Source organism: Podospora pseudocomata, chromosome 4, assembly GCF_035222375.1.
Source record: "Podospora pseudocomata strain CBS 415.72m chromosome 4, whole genome shotgun sequence".
In the NCBI taxonomy this organism is placed as follows: Eukaryota; Fungi; Ascomycota; class Sordariomycetes; order Sordariales; family Podosporaceae; genus Podospora; species Podospora pseudocomata.
The window spans coordinates 2,835,126-2,854,843 of NC_085888.1; the positions used below are offsets into that span (position 1 = coordinate 2,835,126).

General features: G+C 52.4%; 6 protein-coding genes across 6 annotated transcripts; 2 read left to right on the forward strand and 4 right to left on the reverse strand.

Moving 5' to 3' along the window:
* Positions 1–1,762: 1,762 nt before the first annotated feature.
* Positions 1,763–2,122, forward strand: QC762_406790 (uncharacterized protein; the record flags this gene model as incomplete). The annotated part of the gene is made up of 1 exon (XM_062890132.1): positions 1,763–2,122. One exon carries the CDS (start codon positions 1,763–1,765, stop codon positions 2,120–2,122), a length of 360 nt encoding a protein of 119 aa, XP_062743840.1.
* An 83-nt stretch (positions 2,123–2,205) lies between these two features.
* Positions 2,206–4,595, reverse strand: QC762_406780 (uncharacterized protein). Its single transcript, XM_062890131.1, has 3 exons — positions 3,955–4,595; positions 3,766–3,891; positions 2,206–3,696 (listed from the first exon to the last, which is right to left on the reverse strand). The coding sequence occupies exons 1-3, from the start codon at positions 4,201–4,203 to the stop codon at positions 2,434–2,436; spliced, it is 1,638 nt and encodes a 545-aa protein (XP_062743841.1). The 5' UTR covers positions 4,204–4,595; the 3' UTR covers positions 2,206–2,433.
* Positions 4,596–5,475: 880 nt separating this feature from the next.
* Positions 5,476–8,544, reverse strand: QC762_406770 (uncharacterized protein). The gene is made up of 3 exons (XM_062890130.1): positions 8,073–8,544; positions 7,848–7,991; positions 5,476–7,790 (listed from the first exon to the last, which is right to left on the reverse strand). The coding sequence occupies exons 1-3, from the start codon at positions 8,129–8,131 to the stop codon at positions 6,053–6,055; spliced, it is 1,941 nt and encodes a 646-aa protein (XP_062743842.1). The 5' UTR covers positions 8,132–8,544; the 3' UTR covers positions 5,476–6,052.
* Positions 8,545–11,965: 3,421 nt separating this feature from the next.
* Positions 11,966–15,118, reverse strand: QC762_406760 (uncharacterized protein). The gene is made up of 4 exons (XM_062890129.1): positions 13,376–15,118; positions 12,454–13,321; positions 12,340–12,431; positions 11,966–12,268 (listed from the first exon to the last, which is right to left on the reverse strand). The coding sequence occupies exons 1-4, from the start codon at positions 14,258–14,260 to the stop codon at positions 12,122–12,124; spliced, it is 1,992 nt and encodes a 663-aa protein (XP_062743843.1). The 5' UTR covers positions 14,261–15,118; the 3' UTR covers positions 11,966–12,121.
* A 154-nt stretch (positions 15,119–15,272) lies between these two features.
* On the forward strand, positions 15,273–17,783 carry GEM1 (ERMES complex Ca(2+)-binding regulatory GTPase gem1). Its single transcript, XM_062890128.1, has 2 exons — positions 15,273–15,536; positions 15,593–17,783. Exons 1-2 carry the CDS (start codon positions 15,527–15,529, stop codon positions 17,461–17,463), a joined length of 1,881 nt encoding a protein of 626 aa, XP_062743844.1. The 5' UTR covers positions 15,273–15,526; the 3' UTR covers positions 17,464–17,783.
* Positions 17,784–17,929: 146 nt separating this feature from the next.
* Positions 17,930–19,438, reverse strand: ABD1 (mRNA cap guanine-N7 methyltransferase; the record flags this gene model as incomplete). Its single annotated transcript, XM_062890127.1, has 1 exon — positions 17,930–19,438. One exon carries the CDS (start codon positions 19,436–19,438, stop codon positions 17,930–17,932), a length of 1,509 nt encoding a protein of 502 aa, XP_062743845.1.
* Positions 19,439–19,718: the final 280 nt, after the last annotated feature.

A 19,718-nucleotide genomic window follows, 5' to 3' on the forward strand; every position in this document is an offset into this window, starting at 1 on the left:
ATTGCTGCGAGAGCGCCGTGCTTGGCATCTTCCACGCCGGCTTGGTGTTGACATCGGCGCCGGCTTGGCAACCCTGTACTGAGGGCCGTTGAGATGCGACCATGTTACTTAACTTGACACAAGGCCAAACTTCAGTGGGAAAGACTAGTTTTATCTGTGCCACGCCTCTATTGAGGCTCAATCGACGCCACACATTGCAAGTAATGAGTTGGGGGTTAATGCTCAAGCAAACAATCTAGCCAGCACGGAAAACTTACGCAAGCTTTCTACCCATCATGAAAAAACTCACGAGCAAACTACCTCCCAGAACAATATCACCCCAAAGATTCGGATACAGTTGAGCGACGGGGGAGCTCTTGGTGCGGCTGGGCATGGTGACCCGATCGTGATGGGCCTACGGCGAAACTCATTCAGAGCTTCGTCCATCCTCTAAACAAAGGACTCTAGTATTTGGTCAACTGGTATTGTTTAGTTTGGGGGCCAGAGCTTTGGAAAAATGCGATCTTAGTCAGTATTGTAGACTATCTGATCTTTGGTGACCTTACAGGAAAAAGTTGAGAGGCTGCCATGATGCTATTCCTCACTTCCAACTTCATATGCAAGACTAAGCTGGATACAAGGACAGTAGCAGACGCGATTACTGAGAAGAGTTAGCAGGCTCTACCGGATGCCAAGATACAATCGTTCATTTAACCACCCAGGTCACAGGCACCATGGCACCCCAAACTTCCCGGGGCAGTCCATTCCCGACACCGTCGACAGAGGCAGAGCACAACCCACAACGTTACTTGGGCCTTAGGCTTGGTCATCTTTGGTCAACGACACCTTCGGAGTCTTTAGCTTCATCATCAGCTTCACTTACTTACGCACTGATGTGTGAACTCCAGTGGACCTCCGGCCTTACCTGTGTTAGTATTTAGATGATGACTTCTTCTTCAACCACCTACAAGTCCCTCTGAGCCATCTTTACGGTACGGCAGTTGGCAAAGATCGAACCGCTATGGGTCTGTTTCATGATAAACGAGAAGACGGCGAAATCATCGTGCCAGCATCTTGTTTTGATGTGTGTGGTATGGTTGATAAACCTCATTCTCGTCAAAGCACACGGAGATTTTGACTGATGAATTGACAGGCGACGCTCCTACCGAGGCCCAACGCACTGGGACCAAGCCAGAACTTTGCACCGCAGGTTCGGCATTCCAGGACTTATATGAAGCCTGCAGGCTTTGCGTTGTGTATTTCCAAGGAAAATCACAGCCAGACACGATCATCCTACCCAAATTCCAGCACTACATCGACTGTTGCACAGCACTTGTCGGTCTTCCTCCACTCCCCCCTTCCCCTTCGATAAACACCAGTTCTACCACAACCAGACCATCGCCAGCAACGACTTACCTAGAAAATTCACCTACAACTTTGGCTGTCATAACATCCACAAGCACGCTTCCACAGACGACAATCCCAAGGTTCTGAACCGTCCGACATAAGCCAACCCATTTCTATCCCAACTCCCATCACCACAACATCCTGCCTGTCTCCCTCCTTAAGCTCGGCACCAACGACTCCAATAACAACAAGTGAGTCTGCTCATCGCAGCCATCTTACAATTTTGCTAATGAAAAACAAAACAAAAACAGATATACCAACCCCCGAAAAAAACACTCCCATCAGCAACAACAACAACAACAACAACAACAACAACAACAACAACAACAACAACAACAACAACAACAACAACAACAACACCATCACAATAAGAACAATGATCAGCATAATAGTCGGCGTCCTACTCTTGTTCTTTACTGGGGATGGCATACTGGAGCCGTCGAGTCAAAAGGACAGCACTACTCAATCCCCCTCGTCAGCAGCAGTAGTTAGAGTTACTAGGAGGAAGGCCAGTCCTCTTCTGAATCCCCAGGGCTCGCTTCAAGAGATGGGCGAACACCATGGTTATGACGAACTGGACGTGCCGAGGGTGTGGTATGAGCTCGATGCACGCTCACTGAGGAGCTTGAATAGGAGCTTGAAGTGGGCGATGAGCGGTGCGAGGTCACCACAGGTTAATGGTGGTCAAAATGGGGGCGATATAGCACCGGAGGTTGGCGTTAGAGAAGGGGTGTAAGAAGGGAGATGCCGTATTTTTTGCTGGACATGTCATATGCGTCGATCTTTATCGAATTATTATAATTAATGCACACAAATATGCAACAACAAAACTCAGGGTATTATTAGGCTTCTCTCAACTCATGAAACAAAAACAGCAAGCAACAATGACAATCTCCCGCCCAGGAACAAACATCACTCCCTCGAGAACATGGTATACCCCTCCTCATCCTCATACCCCTCCACGCTCCAAACTCCCTCCTCCCCAACTCCATCAACCCAACTCCCAGCCACCCTCCTCTCAACAGAACCACCACCCTGAAGATCTCCCTAAGCCTTCACGGCAGCCTTCTCATCCGCCGCCGCAGGTGCAGCAGCAGGAGCAGCAGCAGCAGGCGCAACCCCCGCCTCCTGAGCCTTAGCATCCGCCGCCGCCGAGGTGCTCACCTCGGGAACAGCCACAACCGGTTTCGGCTTCTCCTCCGCACCAGTAACCCCCTGCGTCGCGGGCGCAGCCGCCGCCTCGACCGGATTGACCTTCACCTCTTCCGCCGGACTCGGCACCGTCGGGCTCCCCGGCGTAGCCCCCGCCACCTTCTTGATAACCTCAAACCACTTCATCGCCTCGGCCGGACTGTGCGCCTTGAAGCTCAACTCGCTGCTCCCCGACAACTTGCCCCCCAACCCACCACTCTTGTCCTTCCCTTTGACGTTAAACTTCTCCCCGGCCGGCAAACCAATAATCGCATCCGGCAAGTAAATACTCAACTCCGGCGTCGGGTCCTTCCTGTAGTTATCATCATCTTTGAACTCGTGCAAGAACTTGGCCGGGGTAACCACATAGTAACCCGTCGAATACCCCCAGCTGAGCTTATTCCTACTCTTCCTTTCCAAGCTTCCCTCAATCAGCGCCTTGGTCGAAGCATGATTCTGATTCGGGAACTGAATCGCCTCCACTGTCCTAGGCCCCTCCGCCGGATCAACCAGCTTATCCCCCGACCTCTTGACAAACCCCTTCCACTCAAAATCGGGCGGGATCCTCTGGGCAGAACCAAGCATGTCCGCATACAGCGCTTGCACTTTTAGCGCCTGCCCCCCAACAAAGCTGTTAAACGCCTCCATGGCCTGCTGCACCGTCCCGATGACGTGCGCCTCAAACTCCTGAAAGTTCGCCTGCACAGCAATCAGATCGTTACGCTGATTGTTCTCCTCCTGGACCTGCTTGTTCAGCCTGTGCAGCACGCCCCGTTGGATGACATACGGGTCGTCGTTAGGGTGGTGCTTGGCCCCGCTAGACTCAAAAGCAGCCGTGTGCTGGCCCAGGAGCTCAATGTGCTTCTGGGTCGTGTTGCGCGCCTTTTCGACTTCCTTGGCGCCCTTTTCCGCGCCGTGGGCGAGCTCCTTGGCCTTGTGCTTGATTTCCTTGTGGAGGCGCTCGAGCACGGGCAGGACGGAGCCCTTGATGGATTTCTCCGTCTCGGCGTTGGTGTTGATCAGGGCTTGGGTGTTGACGCGCATGTTTTCAAAGAAGCCGGCGACGCCGCCGAGTGATTGATCAAAGTGCTCGCCTTCGCGGAGGGGTTTGGAGATGGTCTGATGATGGGGAGGGCATGTTAGTTGCGGTCTAGGAAAGCTGTAGAAATAAAGGGGGATTCGTCGCACCTTCAAAACCCTCTCATACTCCTTGGACGAGTTCTTGTGCACCTTCTCGACCGCCTCGACGTACTCCTCGAGGTAACCGACAGCATGCTTCCATGCCTGCAACCTCTGCGCAAGGAGGCCGGCCGTCTAAATCGCAAACATGTCAGCATATTCCCCCTGATACCATCTGCCCTAAAACGAGCCACTCACGGTGTTGGGATCGTGCTCAGGAACAGCCTCGTCACTAAGGTTGCTCGCAAGCGTGCTCTGCCTCGAGGGCTCAACAGGCGAAGTAACAGTGGACATTGTCGCTGGTTCTTCCCGAATAACACTACTCTCTGCTGGTGCTGTGGTAGTCTGTAACTTGTCCGGTTGCTGCTGAGCGGAGGCGGAAGAGGCAGTGGCGGACGTCTCTGGTTTGCGGAGAGAATGTCCTCTCGAAAGCCGCTTGAAATGCATCGAGAGATAAAGTAAAATTAAAATAAAAAGGAAGCGGTGTTAGGGTGGGGAGGTTGTTGGGCCTGGAGCCGGGGGGACGGGCGGAGGAGGGATCGAGTTAACAAGTGTGGAGAAACACAAGATTGGATGGTTGGCTGTTGGTGGTAAGGGTCCCTTTCCTTTTTCCTAGAATCCTAAAATAAAAAAAATAAAAAATAAAAAACAAGAAGAGGTTCGTCCCCAACTACAAGCCCATGCAGCAGCAGCTAGAAGTAAAGATATAGAAGCTTTTACACTAACCAAAAAAGTATGAGGTCATTGAAACCAAACCGCAGGTCATAAGATCAACACCACCTACCGCGCCAGCCAGCAGCAGTAGGTATTTGTATTATTATTCCCTTCACCCAATCCACACAACAACCAACACACCAGCGCCTCTTGCGTAGCAGCAGCAGCAGCAAACAACCCCTCCTCTCCTCTCCTCCCTGCCAAGAGATCGAGCAAAAGTGGATCCTGTCTATCGACCAACGCCGATCTCAATTGGTCCCGCCAAGACGCAACCATCAAATCCCATCATGCCATGACGTAACTCCACTTTCCAGCCAAAAAGCTGATCAACAGCAAAACCCTTGTCCAGCTGGCAGATGCGTGAAGGCATCGTGGACCATGTCTCGTTTAAACAAAAAAAATCAGCTCGCCATGGGAGACAATATCATGCGCATGGTTTGGTTTTTTTTCCTTCTCTTTGGTCGCCGTTGAATAGCTCGGCCGACCGTTGCAGATGGAAGTTATAGCTCAGCTGGGTTTTTTTCCCAATCTTCTTTTAATAAAAAAAGGGTCCAATTGCATGACGTAGCCTCATCAGTGAACAAACAATCGGGCCTCCATGCTACTGCAAAGCAAACCACCACCATCACCCAAAGTGGGAATAGCTATCTCTGTTCTCAAGAGTGGTAGATCGATCGCCAATGCTCCCGTTTTGAAAACGTCCGCAGCTGAGCTGAGCTTATGAAATGCCAATCTGCACCGGCTTTCGGCTTATCCGGCTCCATTGCATATCTTCTTGTGTGAGGCCTCTTTAGGCAACTTCCCCCATGTTTCAAGCCCACAACACATTTCTTGTCTCACGATACACCACACATCTGTGTTCCAGATGCTATCCCAAATGTCTAGAACCCAGCCGATCTTTTCCTCCCTAGACATGTACTGTCCTACACGACATCCCACTACGTACAAACCGCCAGATACTCCTCCCATCTCATCTCTTCGGCCTCAATCTCACAACCAGCACCAGTAACAAGCAAATAATCCATTTACTGGCTATTCTTTGGTCTAGATTCATCTGCTGACTTTTGACTATAGGGGGTATCGAAGGTATAAAGTAGTAACTGGTTCAGATAATGTCCTCTTCATCAATCCCCAAACCGAAAACACAGAGCGCCTCAAATAATCCACCGCTGCCCGATCCTCAATCTCTTTGATCGAGCCTTCGAACCCAGCCCACCACCAAAAGGAAAAAAGAGAAGAGAATGACCGTCAACTCCAAAACAAACATGAGACCTCCTTTTGATGTCAGTTCCCATCGCAAATGTGCCGCCTCTGGCAATCCCAAACGCCAACGACAGGTTGCCTCCATTACCCCCCTCCATGTGTGTCAATATCCCCCCATGCATTGGTCATTAAAACGCCTATTAAAAAAAAAGCTGCTCTTTGCAGCTGCCGAATGCCATTTGCTGTCCACCAGCCCTGGAATCCAGGCAAAAGCAACAGAACAGACATTTATAATACAAAGGAAACCTCAATTTCCATCTCCATTCAGAACGCCCCTTATGCTTCATCAGGGTGTGCGTGCCGACGAGCTATTGGACCTCTAGGCCAAGCCACGTTGGGCACGGAGAAGGTGAAGCCGTCGGTGCTCATCGCCCTCCCCGTGCAGCGAGTGGTGTGGGTACAATCCCACCGACAATTGCCGCCAGCGGATGGGTGATGTTCTGCGTGTCCCAGGCCGACTCTGCGGGTTCATGTCGTCATCCTGAGTCGACGACTCTTGAGGGACCTCGGCGATGCTTCCCAGGAACGAGTTGTCTGACCGGGTGAGTTCACTAGCTCTCAACGGCGGCGATCGTTCCGGCGAACCTGGTTGAGGTGTGCTCGGTACGCTCGTCGCCGTTTCGTAGTCTGGGAGAACATTGTACGCCAGCGGCCGGACTGGTGTCTTGACGGCTGTCTGGTAACTAGGAACCTTGCTGAGCTCCTCAAGCTCTGCATAGTCGAGGTGCTGCAATGCAGATTCGTCGTCGTCACTGTTGTGCCGAGTAAGCGGTAATGACGGCGGCGCCGACTGCTCATCAGTACGGGCATCCTCGGTATCAAGTTCTGATGCGTAGCTGGGCATGTGGCGTGCCGATTCCGCAGCCCGCATCGTGGGCCATGACTGATTACGATTGTGCTGATTAAGCTGAGTCTGCAACCTAGCAGTGAGCTGGTTGGCACTGAATGGCACACCATTAACGGGACTGCTGGCACCATGATAGAGTGCATTCAGATTCTCCACGGAGCTGGCGCGCGACCTTCCATAGATTGGGCTATTAACAGCCGACAGGCCACCAGCTGGTGTTTGTAGCCCGGTTGGATCCATATCCTCGTACAGCTGGTCAAGAACATGCTCGCCGTAGCCTGGTGGTGCTATCGCGGCTACTTGCAGGGACGGTGTTCCGACCGGTACTTGTCGCACCAGATTCCCGTCCTCGTCCAGTGGCATATTTGGCGATATGAAAATGGTTACCGGCAGCGTCGCCCTAAGCTCCGAAATGTGACCGTCGGGATTCTTCAAAGCCACAACCAACTTCAGCTTGTGTCGAACTTTGATGCCCTTGGTGTTGACATCCTGCAAGCATTTCGAAAGTTTCTTCGGCAGGTTAAGCGAAGTGTTGAGAACCCAGCCCTCCTGCCCGCTATCGTTGATCATGTCCTGCCAATGCTCCTCGCGCGTGATGGGAAGTCGCCATGTCTCGATTTCTCTTTCTTTCCGGTATTCCTTAACCGAAGAGGCACCCGACGACCTAGTCGAGTGAAGCACAATGTCATGGACCTCGACCAGCTTCACGGTCATGTCGCCTAACTCCAGTCCCTTCAATAATGGGGTAAATCTCGTCTCTAGAGGGATGCATGTGCCGAAGACCACCGCCTTCTGAGGGATCAGAATCGAGTAATCTATCTTGTTGGGCCAGATATTTTCCACACTCATCGCATGTAGAAACTCGAGGGCGGAGGATTCGAGGGTTCGGATGATGCGTAGCCGTTTGTAAGCGCTCAAATCGGATGCAAACTTGCCCCGCACTACTGATGCCTTCAGTCTGTAAGTGATGCTGGCCTCACGCAAGCCCTCCACACTCTCCGTGGTATTACCAGGGAGCATGACTTGAAAGGGCCATTCGTAATTGCCAGGGCCTAGCGTGGTGCCCCTCGAATGATGTGTGTCGCCAGTCGGAATATGGTTGGAAGCGCCGACTCCAGCAAATGGTCGCCATCGGTGCTCGTAGAAGTTCACAGTCTTATCGATTCTGTGATGGTTAATTCCTGTCGCGGTTACTCTGGGATCGGTCCAACTACTCAACAGCGTCAGTGACTTGTACTTTGGTGCTTTCTCTGGCCGAATCCCATACCCATAGTGGATTGTGCCGGTCAATTTCAAGTTGATCGTCTCGACCTTTAATGGCGCAGACAAGCAAAGCACGACTGTTCCTTTGAGCAGTTGGCCAGAGGCTTCATGATCGTTACCGCGAAAGACAATAAAGTCGTTCTCGAGCCTGTGTTCCAGATTACCCGGTCAGTGGTTGTCATGCAAATAACCGAGGGTGTTCCAAAAATAAAATAAAAAAATAGCTTACCTGATGTCGAACAGCGTACAGGCATTCTTCTTGGATGTGGAAAGGGTGAATAGAGGCATCTCTCAGATATGTACCCAAACTGTCGAGGAGAGGGAGAGCAGTAGAAAATTAAGTGGAGGAGGAGAGGCCCGGTCGGGTAGAGATATGGTCTAGAGCAGTCATCTACCCCCACTGCTTCTGGCGTGTCGTATGTAGGGGAGTGGTGTTCGGGGGCGGTGTTACGGCACGATACGGCGAAGGCTCGCTTCGAAGTTGGTAAGATTTGGAAAGGTGCCTGCTAAGTCTAGGTACTAGATAGGCGAACGGTGAATGGCAGCGAATGGCGTGATTACGGGTCGTGTTTGTAGGTACGAGGTAGGAGGGACGGAGTGAAATTGAGAAGAAAAGCAACCAGGAAGAATACAGAGGCGTATTATTTTCGCAATTGTTCAAGAGTATGAGCTGGAAAGCATCGGGCCACTGGGACGGGATTGGAGAGCACCGTGGCCGGGGGCCGGCGATCAGGGAGTCAGGTACAAGCCTGCATGTCCCACAACAAAGAGACACTTTGCGAGGTACTTGGAGGTACCTGGATAGTGCTGAGCCACAAAGGGTGCGCACCCACCAACCACCACCGCAACCATCCCACACAGACAACAGCAAGCGAGACCCGGCTCATGCACGCTCCGTTGATCCAGACAAATCACGATAGGGAACCGCCGAAGCAGAATCCCAATAATAGGTAAGCCCCAAGAAATGTAGTGTCCGTCTCCGTAGGTATGCATTATGCCAGCACTTCACTTCCATCTCGTGTTACCTACTGCTGTTTGCAGCATGGAATGGGCAAGCTGACGAGGACGTTTATGGCACCGCCTCATGGCATTGGATTCAGAACGAAGCCGGAGCTACCGGCAGCCCGGGGCAGGCAGTCACCTCAACGGCTTGCCATCCCACTGATAAAAGAGCAAAACCTACTCCTCATCCACGTTTTCCAGTGGGGGCCTGTGAGTCGTGCGAAAGCGGATTACGAAAGGCCGCATTGTTCAACATGGCACGTCAGAGGGTGAGGTTTGTAAAGTGGTGGGGTCTAGCGTGGGGTGTGCCAAGTGGCCTGCCAAAACGCCATCTCAAGCTTGACCGCTCTCAAAATTACAAGTACGTAAAGTTGCCATTTCCAAAACGCCCTCTGCTTTCATCTCTCTTTGTCCACGCTGTCGCAATGTGACACCAATTGCTCAGCTGGCTTTGTGCCGTCAACGCTGCCAATGTTTCATTGACCAAAAATGGATGGTCGTAGAGAAACCAAATCCCTGCGTGAATCAAGCCACAGTGAGATTCGACAAGATTGATTGGCCCCCACCAAAATGCGTCTAGAAAACTGCCTAACTGGGCAGGATCACATCTTCAACTTTCACTTTGACGTGGACAAACCTGGCCGCCTTGGGCAGGCGCTCTCCCAGACATTGGCAGGTAATTCGCCGAGGTGACTTCCTGACAGCCTTATGAATATGGAATTTGGGGCTGGCGGCCACGACGATACCTCTTGCCTGCTCGACCGGGCGTGGAGTACTGTGATTGAGCCTCGAGACGGCATCGACTGGGTTCCCTTCTCAATGCAGGAGGTCGGCACCCAAAGGACCCCAGCGCGAAGGGCCACGGCATGAACCTGCTGACTGGCTGCTCTGCAGGATGTCAAATGTGACACCTCTGTGACTTGCTTGGCCGTGAAGGGACAAGCTCATGATGAGGCCACACAGATGCAGGGATAGCGTGGACTCTTCCGTTCGGATGCCGGGAATCAAGAACGCCAAGCGTCCAGACTCCCGAATCCGGACCCCACCGATAACGGCGATAAGAACAACAGAGGCTTCGGAGCTTAAGGCGTTGAGTCAATCTGATTGGTTGGTAAAATCCGGTTTTCCCCAAACCTCAGTCGAGTCATCATCACTGATAACGACATTTTGCCCACCATGTTTGCGCTCTGACGACGTAGTGTAGTTATGAAGTCACAGATTTCCATGTTTGCCGCCAGATCCCACCCTACACTGTCAACACGAAGGATGGTTCATCGACTTCGAGAACACCATTGGGCCCTCACCTTCGGATAAAGAATTTCATCATCAAAGAATGGCCGAGGAAATCTGCAAAATTACTCAACTTGTTACGTCCGCCTGCTGCCTCGGCCCGCAAACCTGAGCCCTCACCGCAAGTCCTACCATGGGTTGTCGCCCAGTTTCTTGTTGATATCAAAATCCCTAGGGCCCAAAGTGGGTTTCCGCCAACGATGAAGCTATCGCGCCACGATCGATTGGGCCCATGGGTATCCCAGACTGAGGCTTTTCTCGGCGCTCCCGCCATCAGCCTTATCGCGAACACACAGCCCATCCGTCTGCTTGGTGTCTGTCTAGTAGCATAGCGCGCGTCCTAATGCGAGTGTGGTCTGGACCTGTCAATAATGCCATCATAAGAAGCTCCCGAAGCCCCCCAGGCTCTGTCCACCATCAACAAAATCAACCAGGCAAGGCGAAACGGTCGGACTTTAGATATCAACATCAACCCACAAACCCCAACGGTGAGCAGAGGCCGCGGACGTCTTGCGGAAAGAACCGGTTGCTGAATATCAAGGTTTGAGCGACCGTTTATTTTATTTTTCTCATGTGTTTCTCCTTCTAGAAGCTTGTCTCCATAAAGGGAAAACATCAGACGATACCCCTCACCAAAGTCCATGTCATGGCTCTGTACAGAACGATACATCGACTGATCCTTGCGTCGATCTCGATGACACACGTTCAAGCCACACCCTCCAACTCACTGAACCTTTTCTGGAGGCAAGCCGAGCATGGGCATGTAACTAGATCATACCGACAATGCCAACCTCATCCCGTGTCAGTCCCGCACGGCGAAGGTGCATTTTTCACATGCTTCGTCAACCACATGCATGAAAGATCCGTTTCTACTGGTTTGAAAATTCCCTGGCAAAGGGGAAAAAATTAGACGGATGGATACCACTCAACAAGCATTGCAAGAACTCCACAAACGGCTGAGGGAATAACTCTTGTCCCCCGGCAACGGGATTTGCACCCACTCTTCGTTTTTGTCATGAAAACTTTTCGCCACATCACGGCACTCGATGATACTCTTGTGCATATTGCATGCAGACGAGCCGCGCCTTCGCAGTAGTTATAGCAGACTCACAAGCTTCAACAGAATAACTTACAGGAGAAGTATACCCCCCTTCCTCGGCCACTCGGGTTCCACTGGAAAACGCGAGGTTCTCTCGTAGTTATCGTATTCGATATTATTCGGTCTCTTGCCGAATCTTGCATCCATCAAGCTGCAGGAACGCGATCCACACACAAAAGATAATGTCGGGAGTGAGCCCGATAGGGCAGAGCCAATGTGTGTCAAGGCTTGGAAAGGGCCGAGATCATATATGTATAATTTATGATCGCCCCCCACCCTCAACTTCAAACCTTCCGAGACTGTGATACTGTTTGATGTCATATACCAATCCGACTGTAAACCACGATAGTTGAGCCATCACATGACGTGGGTGATATGTATAATCACCAATTAATCACATACACAGCATTTAATAAGTTACCATATCCATGACTCCATGACTGTCTCTTGGCTTGATTGGTGGTTTACATGCAGACCCACACAGTCCATAGTCGTCCTCCTGGGTGCATCGTGTTACCACATCGTGTGTCAATAAACCACCCTAGAACCATCATATTCATAATATGACAACCGACCATCAAGAATACGGTAGCTCACGAACCTCACATTCTGACTCATTTCCAAACGATATCATGGTCCAATTTCCATGATCATATTGATAACATGACAACCAAACACAACCACATTACACAACCACACACAAAAATACGAAAGCCTAATGGCCTTCGAATTGTGACTCACTCTCAAACAAGTCTATCGTAAAAGATATACAAGCTCTCACAAAACGCTATAAAAAATAAAAAAAACCATAACTGTCACCTGCACGTAAACGATACTCGTTACCTCTTATCCCACAGTCTCAAATGCACATTCACCCAACCACACGCTCACTCAACCTTGTTCTCCTGCTCCCCCAAAGGCGTCAACTCGGCCGGCCTACTCCAGGTCCTGATATGCCCGGACTTGCAGCTGGTGATAATCGCATCCCTCGTAAACTCCAACCAGCAAAGCGGATCGTCATCAATAATTTTGCTCTGTCCCACACACAGTCAGTTAATCTTCACACCCCTGTGAAATCTCACCCCTTCTCCCACAGCAAACTCACCAAAACAGGCGGCAAAACCGCCGTACTAGCCCTCGGCTCAACCGCCCTAGGCCTCACCTCCCCCTTCCTCAACCCCCCGCCCTTCCCCCTATCTTCCTCCCCATCCCCATTCACCCCCCTCCCTAACCGTCTCCCCCCCCGACAACCCCGAATTACTCCTCCCCCTACTACTACCCTCCCCCAGCGGCCTCCCCCCAACAACCCCATGCGTCGTGCTCCCCACCCTAGGCCGAATCAACATCCCCAAGCTAAAATCCCACAAGCAAACCCTCCCATCCTCCCCCACACTCCCAAACCTGTAATTCCTCCCCGCCCCCGTCGTCGTCTCGTCAAGATCGCACCTCCACAAATCAAACTTCACCCCCGTCACCCAGCTGTGATGCCCCTGACACCTTGCCACCAAATGCCCTTGCGTCGTCCCGTCCACACCAGGAGACCAGATGCTCACCAAATCGTCCTGCCCCCCCGTGAGCACATACCTCCCGTCCGGGCTCCACGTCACACACGTCAGACCACCATAGTACGAGTAAAACAGGTCCAGCAGTGTTTCGGACAGATAATCAATTATCCGGAGGGAGCCATCTTCTGATACTACCGCCAGGTGGCGGTTGTCTGGACTGAAGGCAAAGGCGTTGATGCGCTGGTTGGAAAGTTTCCAGACGCTCACCGGGTTCACTTTTTGGTTTTTGGAATGCACAGACTTTTGGATGTGGATTTTGTGAATAGCGCTGCTGGTGGTGGTCTTGTTGTTTGATGACGAGGTTGAGGAGGTGGGCCGGGGCAAGGGAGGAGCATCGCTGCTTGATCGGACGGCCGTTGAAGGTGAGGAGAGAGGGGTGCCCTCATCTTCGGGGGAGAAGATGGCGTCTTCTTTTTCCTTGTCGTAAACGATGAGGGTGCCGTCCATGTGAGCTGCCAGAAACAAGTTCTCCGAATTGGGAATCCAGGCTATGCAGGAGACGGGGGTCGAGTTGATTATCCCCTATCACAGCAACATATCAGTACAAGGGGACAGGAAAAAGGGGGGAGTAAGTACGTTTTTGTTCAACCTCGTATACCGCTGAGAGATGGGCTCCCACCAAATAATCTCCCCCGTTGAAAACCCCATCACCACATCAACATGCGCTGCGCTCTTGGTCACCCTGTTCACATCATGAGACAAGCAATGCGCCTTTGTAAACAAAATCTTGGTCAGATACTCCGCCTTGGTCGGGGACGACAAGTCCAGCCACTGAAAAGCCCTATTCACATTGGCAAAGGCAAACATCCCGTCCCTGGCTCTCTCCTGGAGCTTCTTGCTCAGGGTCTCGTGGTTGATCACCCTCGAGATGAACGACGAGTTGCTTTTCGTCATGTTGTTCTTTGGTTTCCTGCGCTTGTTGGAGTCTTTGGTTGGGGTAGGGGTGAGGAGGGTGTTGCCCTCGCCAAAGGGGGGAGCGTGGGAGGCAAAGTGACCGCCTCCGCCATCGCTAGAGTTGAGACGGCCTCCGTCGCTGGTGCTCTCGCGCACTTCGGTGGAGGACTGGCTTCGCTCGTCGGGGTGCTCTTGGATGCTGCTTGAGACGCCGTCGGAACGGGAGTTGGACCGGTAAAAGGAAGGCGGTAGCGGGCCGACGTCGATGTTGATGAGGGAGAGCTGGGTCCCGGCTGTGGCAGGCTGAGGTGCCGTCGAGAGGGGATTCGGGTTCTGAATGGGAGCCTCGGATGGATGCGGTGGCGGTGTCGCGAGATGCAGGTCCTCTTTCAAGACGTAGAGACCCTCGCCGACGAGAAACTGATATTCGGGCCCCGTCGGGGTGGTGAGAATATTGTTCGTCTCAATCATTGGTAAGACGCCGCCAGTTGCCGAGATGCCATTGTATCCCCCTCCTGGCTGAGAGGGATATCTTGGTGGGGGCGGGAGGACACTGAGGGAAAACATCAGCCATTGTGCAGCTACGACGGCTGGGCAGGGCAAGTGATAAGAACGACGTGATTCGTGACGCTGGCCTGTGGTGCTTGCCAATTGCCATGAACCGCGATGTCTTCGTTATTGGCTCTCTCTCCGAGCTCTTGCTTATCTTACAACATGGCGGGCTAGTTTCCCGTTTTAGTGGTGACGCGCTTAACAATGCGGGGGAGCTTCTTGCCAAGGTCGCTAGGACACAAACGTGCTTCGGGGGAACTGTGGGGGCTGCCTGCTTGTACCAAGGAATTGTGTTGGGAGGCTGGTATGTAGAGACAAGTCCAAAGTGAAGCTGTCGACAAGTTGCTGTTCTATGTGAACTTCACCGTCTTACGAGGTTCGAAACGCACGGCGTCGGCTTCCCGGGACGAGGCATGAGAGGCTCCCAGTTAGCCTACTTATCTCGCTGCACTGTAACTCTTACTAACAAGCAGGGTCTGTGTTAACGACCCGGCAAACAGGCACAAGTGTCATCCACCAGGATGTTCGGGACGGGAGCGAAGCTGCTGTGGGGAACTGGGGGGCCGTCCCGATCATCCGGGTGGTGGACATCAGCGAGTTTCTGCGATTCCACGATGTCAGAGAAGCAGACCGACGGTGCTGCATCTCTTGGAACCGGATACAGTGCTCCCTTACTTCAGCTTGGCAGACATGGAGCTGAGAGCAGACGAATACAGGTAGCAATTAGTGAAGAAGGGGTTGTCTAAATTACAACGACATGACGGGCTGGGATATATATCTCAATAGTTGAAAGGCGATTAGGGCCCTGTGAAATGTATGGAATAACAACCAGTCTACTCATCCACAAAGAGTCCTCTTGAATACCTCCTCAACTGTCCAAGCTGTTCAAAGAGATCCGGTGGACGCTGAAGTGAGAACTTGGAAAGACTTCACCAATTCGATCTGAGGTGGGGCAGCCGCTCAGGAATGTAACCCTGCTAACTTTTTAGCCAATTGGTTGGCTGGGTCTTGTCAGCGGACGTCAATGGCGGGGCTCGTGGGAAGCTAGCGCAAATGACCGCCGGGAAGGGGGAGGGAGCCTTGTGGCAGCTCAACTTTAAAGCCACCAGACGTCAATGGTCCAATATCATGCATGGCCTGACACTTTTACCACTACAGTTGCTTGCCGGTAGCTTTATTATCTGCCATCTGATCTTTTACTGAGAATCTCCATCTCTCTGGTTCTAGATCATGGCACTTCGCTAGACGAGCTACATCAAAGCTTCAGTAACAACCTTAAACATGGCGACCGGTACCGCACCTTTCCTGGACATGCAATTTTCCACGAAGCTGACCATATGTCTACAGCAGTTCGAATTTGTATATGCGGCGACGAAGGGACGGGCAAGTCAAGTCTTATCGCTACCTTCGTCAAGGATACCTTCGTCTCCAACAAAATACAAGCCGTCCTGCCCCAGATTACCATCCCTCCAACGCCCGGCCACGAGAATGTCACCACCACCCTCGTCGATACCTCAGCACGACCCCAAGACCGAACCACACTCCGGAGAGAGATCCGAAAATGCACCGTGATCATGCTGGTCTACTCGGACCACTACAGCTACGAACGTGTTGCCCTCTTCTGGATGCCTTACTTTCGCTCCCTCGGCGTCAACGTCCCCGTCGTTTTATGTGCCAACAAGTCAGATCTTACCGGTGATGGGAACACAGCGCAGGTGCTTGAGGAGGAAATGCTACCAGTCATGGCCGAGTTTAGGGAGATCGATTCTTGCATACGTACAAGCGCAAAGGAGGGACGAAACGTAGTTGAGGTCTTTTGGTTATGTCAGAAGGCCGTGACACATCCAATAGCCCCGCTGTACGACCATAAAGAAAGCCAACTCAAACCAGCCTGCGTTGACGCCTTGAGGAGGGTCTTCTATCTGTGCGACAGGGATCAAGACGGTTATCTCAACGATAAGGAGATGCACGATTTCCAGGCAAAGTCGTTCGATAAGCCGCTGCTCCCAGGAGAGCTGGAGAACATCAAGGCTGTTGTCAGCAAAGCCGTACCAACTTGTGACATAAGCAAGGGGCTGGATTTACAATGCTTCTTGCAGCTGAACAAGCTTTACGCTGAGAAGGGTCGCCATGAGACCATTTGGATTATTCTCCGAAAACACCATTACACTGACAGTTTAAGTTTGGAGGATGGCTTTTTACAACCGAAGCTGGATGTGCCAGAATATGCCTCGACTGAGCTTAGTCCAGCTGGCTACCGCTTTTTCATGGATCTCTTCTTGATCTTTGACAAGGACAACGACGGAGGTCTCAACGACCAGGAGCTGGCAGCCTTGTTCGCTCCCACCCCTGGATTACCACCATCATGGGTGGAAACATCGTTCCCATCCTCCACTGTCCGGAACGAGGCCGGGCACATCACGCTTCAGGGATGGCTGGCACAATGGAGCATGACCACGTTTCTAGAACCAAAAACAACACTCGAATATCTTGCCTACCTAGGCTTTGAGGGTCCAAACGCCCGGGACTCAACCACAGCAGCCCTCAAAATCACCAAACCCCGCAAACGAAGGCGCAGACCAGGCCGTGTAGACCGCAACGTTGTCCTCTGCTACATCCTAGGCTCCTCTGCCTCTGGGAAATCAACCCTGCTCAACGCCTTCCTCAACCGCCCCTTTGACGCCCTTTACCATCCCACCATCAAACCCCGCCGCGCAGTCAACAGCGTCGAACTGGGAGGTGGAAAGCAATGCTACCTCATCCTCGAAGAACTCGGCGAGCTCGAGCCCGCCATCTTGGAAAACCAAGCCAAACTCGACGCGTGCGATCTCATCTGCTACGCTTATGACTCTTCCGACCCGGAATCTTTTTCTCACATTGTCGAGTTGCGCAAACGGTACCCGCAGCTTGACGAACTGCCTGCTATATACACGGCGCTCAAGGCCGACTGCGACAAGACGACGCAAAGGAGCGAGCTGCAGCCTGATGCGTATACCGCGGCGCTGAATATGTCTGCTCCGCTGCATGTGAGTGTTACGTGGCATAGTATCAGTGAGCTGTTTGTTGCGCTGGCCGAGGCGGCGACGAACCCGAGTACTGCGTTTCCGAAGACGGAGGAGGCGCCGGATCGGACGAGCTTGTATATGGCGTTGGGCGCGACGACTTGCGCGGCGTTGGCGGCGTTTATGATTTGGAGGAGGTCGACAAGTTCGGTGTGAGGGAAGGGAAATGTGTATACCAGATTGGGGTTTCTTTTGGGAGCGGGAGTAGGGTTAGGTGCATGGATGGGAGTTTGATAGGGGGGTTGTTTAAACATATGTTTTGTAGTCAGTTCTTTTTCCATTCCCCCATCGTTTGGCCCCCTTTTTTTTTTCTCAATGGCAAGAGGAAAAAGAGAGCGTTTTACATTGATACCCGTCCTATGCACACCTACATCTTGAGGTATACGCACGCTATATAGCATTTTAAATCCCCTTTCTACTCTACCTTGTATCTTCAGCGGAATTCCAGAGTATTTTGCTGTTCTACAACCAGAAGCGTCACTGTGATGATTTGCAAGAGATGATTTTTAAAACAGCAGCGCATGTTTGGCTTCTCATTGCTCTATAACAGAGCCTCAGCCCCCTCTGCTCCATTGATAGAGCATCCCACACTTTCCTCCCAATCCATAGCGGTATACCGCCCTTAAACCCGATAAAAACAAAAAGCGACATAAAAGCTCGCCGCCTCCATCTCCTCCGGACTAACAAGCAGTTTCCCCCCATGCCTCTCCCTAACCCCCATCCTCTCGCTCAACGGCCCCAACTCCCTATCATCCTTCTCCATCTCCCACACATCCGCAAACGGCTTGTGATACTGCAGCTCCAGGTTGTAATCCTCAGCCAACGCGCGAAAGGCCTCCCACGGAACGACATACTCCGGCACCTCCTCCACTGCCTCATGCAAGAAAAAGTTATACTTCCACCCAAACGGCGGTCTAAAGATCCCGTCCGCTGGCGTAGGACCGGGGAATCTCACTCGGTAGATATCATTCCCCCAAGCAGCAGTCTCCTCCGCCTCTCCCTCATCAGAATCCAGCTCCCCGTCTTCCTTATTAGGGTCCTCGTCATCCGCTTCGCCATCTTCCTTCGCCCTGGCCCTTTCCGTCTCCTTTTCAGCCTTTCGCCTCTTCTTCTCCTCCTGCTTCTTATTAAACTCCACCACTTTTGCTGAAATGACATCCGAGTTTGGGATGCACCCAATCAACCTCCCCCCTTTCTTCAACGCCCCCGCCACATTCTTCAGCATCTGCCTCGCCTTTTGCTCCGTCTCAAACGCGTAATGCATGCAGAACATCATGCTCACCACATCAAACCCTTTGTTGTCGCTGACGTTGTTATTGTTGAACCCAACCTGGCGAATAATGTCAATATCCCCTATCGTCTCGGCAAAACAATCCTTCGCATGGAACCTCGCCTCGAAGATCCGGGGTGGAGGGCGACCCCTATGTCCACCTCTCCCTCCCCGGTGACCACCGCCAGGTCGGTTCATGCTTCTGTAGCGGTCGCGGGCTTGCTCGATGGAGACATCTGCCGGGTCGAGACCGACGTAGAGTTCAACCGTCTGGGGAGCCTGCTGCCATTTCCCCAAATCACCCCCCTTTCCGCAGCCAATGTCAAGAACCAAAAGCCGGTTATTGGAGGTCTGGCCTCTTTCCCTGGCGCCAGGGGAGTGATCTTCGTCTGGCGCAAATTTCTGAATGATGCAGCTCTTGACCCAGTTGTTGAACGATCTCAGGCCTTTGATCCTGCTGTCGGTTTTTCTCCAGTCGCGACCACGCTCTGGGACGGCGTTGTAGTGGGCGCGGACGACGTCGTTGATGTTGCCGCGGGAGTTGTGGTTGGATGGGAAAGAGCCACTACTGCTGCCGGAGGGGCCATAGGAGTTGGGAGTGTTCGCTGCGGCGCCGGCGGCTTCTTGGGCTTGGAGTTGACGCTGGCGCTCTAGGGCGCGCTGGCGGGCTTGTTCACGGGCGGCATCGTCAATGCGGGCGCGTTGGCCGGGGCGTTTGAGTTGTTTTTTGGGGGCTTCGCCGGAGGGGGTACCGGAGCCGGAGCCGTTGCCTGGGGATGTAGAACGTTGGCGCTTTTTGGCGGTGACGAGGTTGCGAGCGTTGAAGGGTTGGGGGAGGTCGGATTGGTCGTTGTCAGCCATGATGGGCGAGGGGACGGGTGAAGCGATGTCGCTTCGGTTGATGGTTTGGCTGATTAGATGTTTCGATCCCTCGAGATGAATTGAACAAAATCGGCGAGCGTGAAAAGATTTGAAGTGAGAAAATATATCTCTTCGTTTGTTGTTTTTCTGTCGTTGTTAAAAGGTTGAAGGTCCAGGAATTTACTTTGGAGCAAGCCGAGACAGGAAAGGGAAAGGGGATCCTTGCCGGGTCCGGTCGCAGATGCCAAGACAGCACCCCTGTAGGCTGGGAGCTGACTGA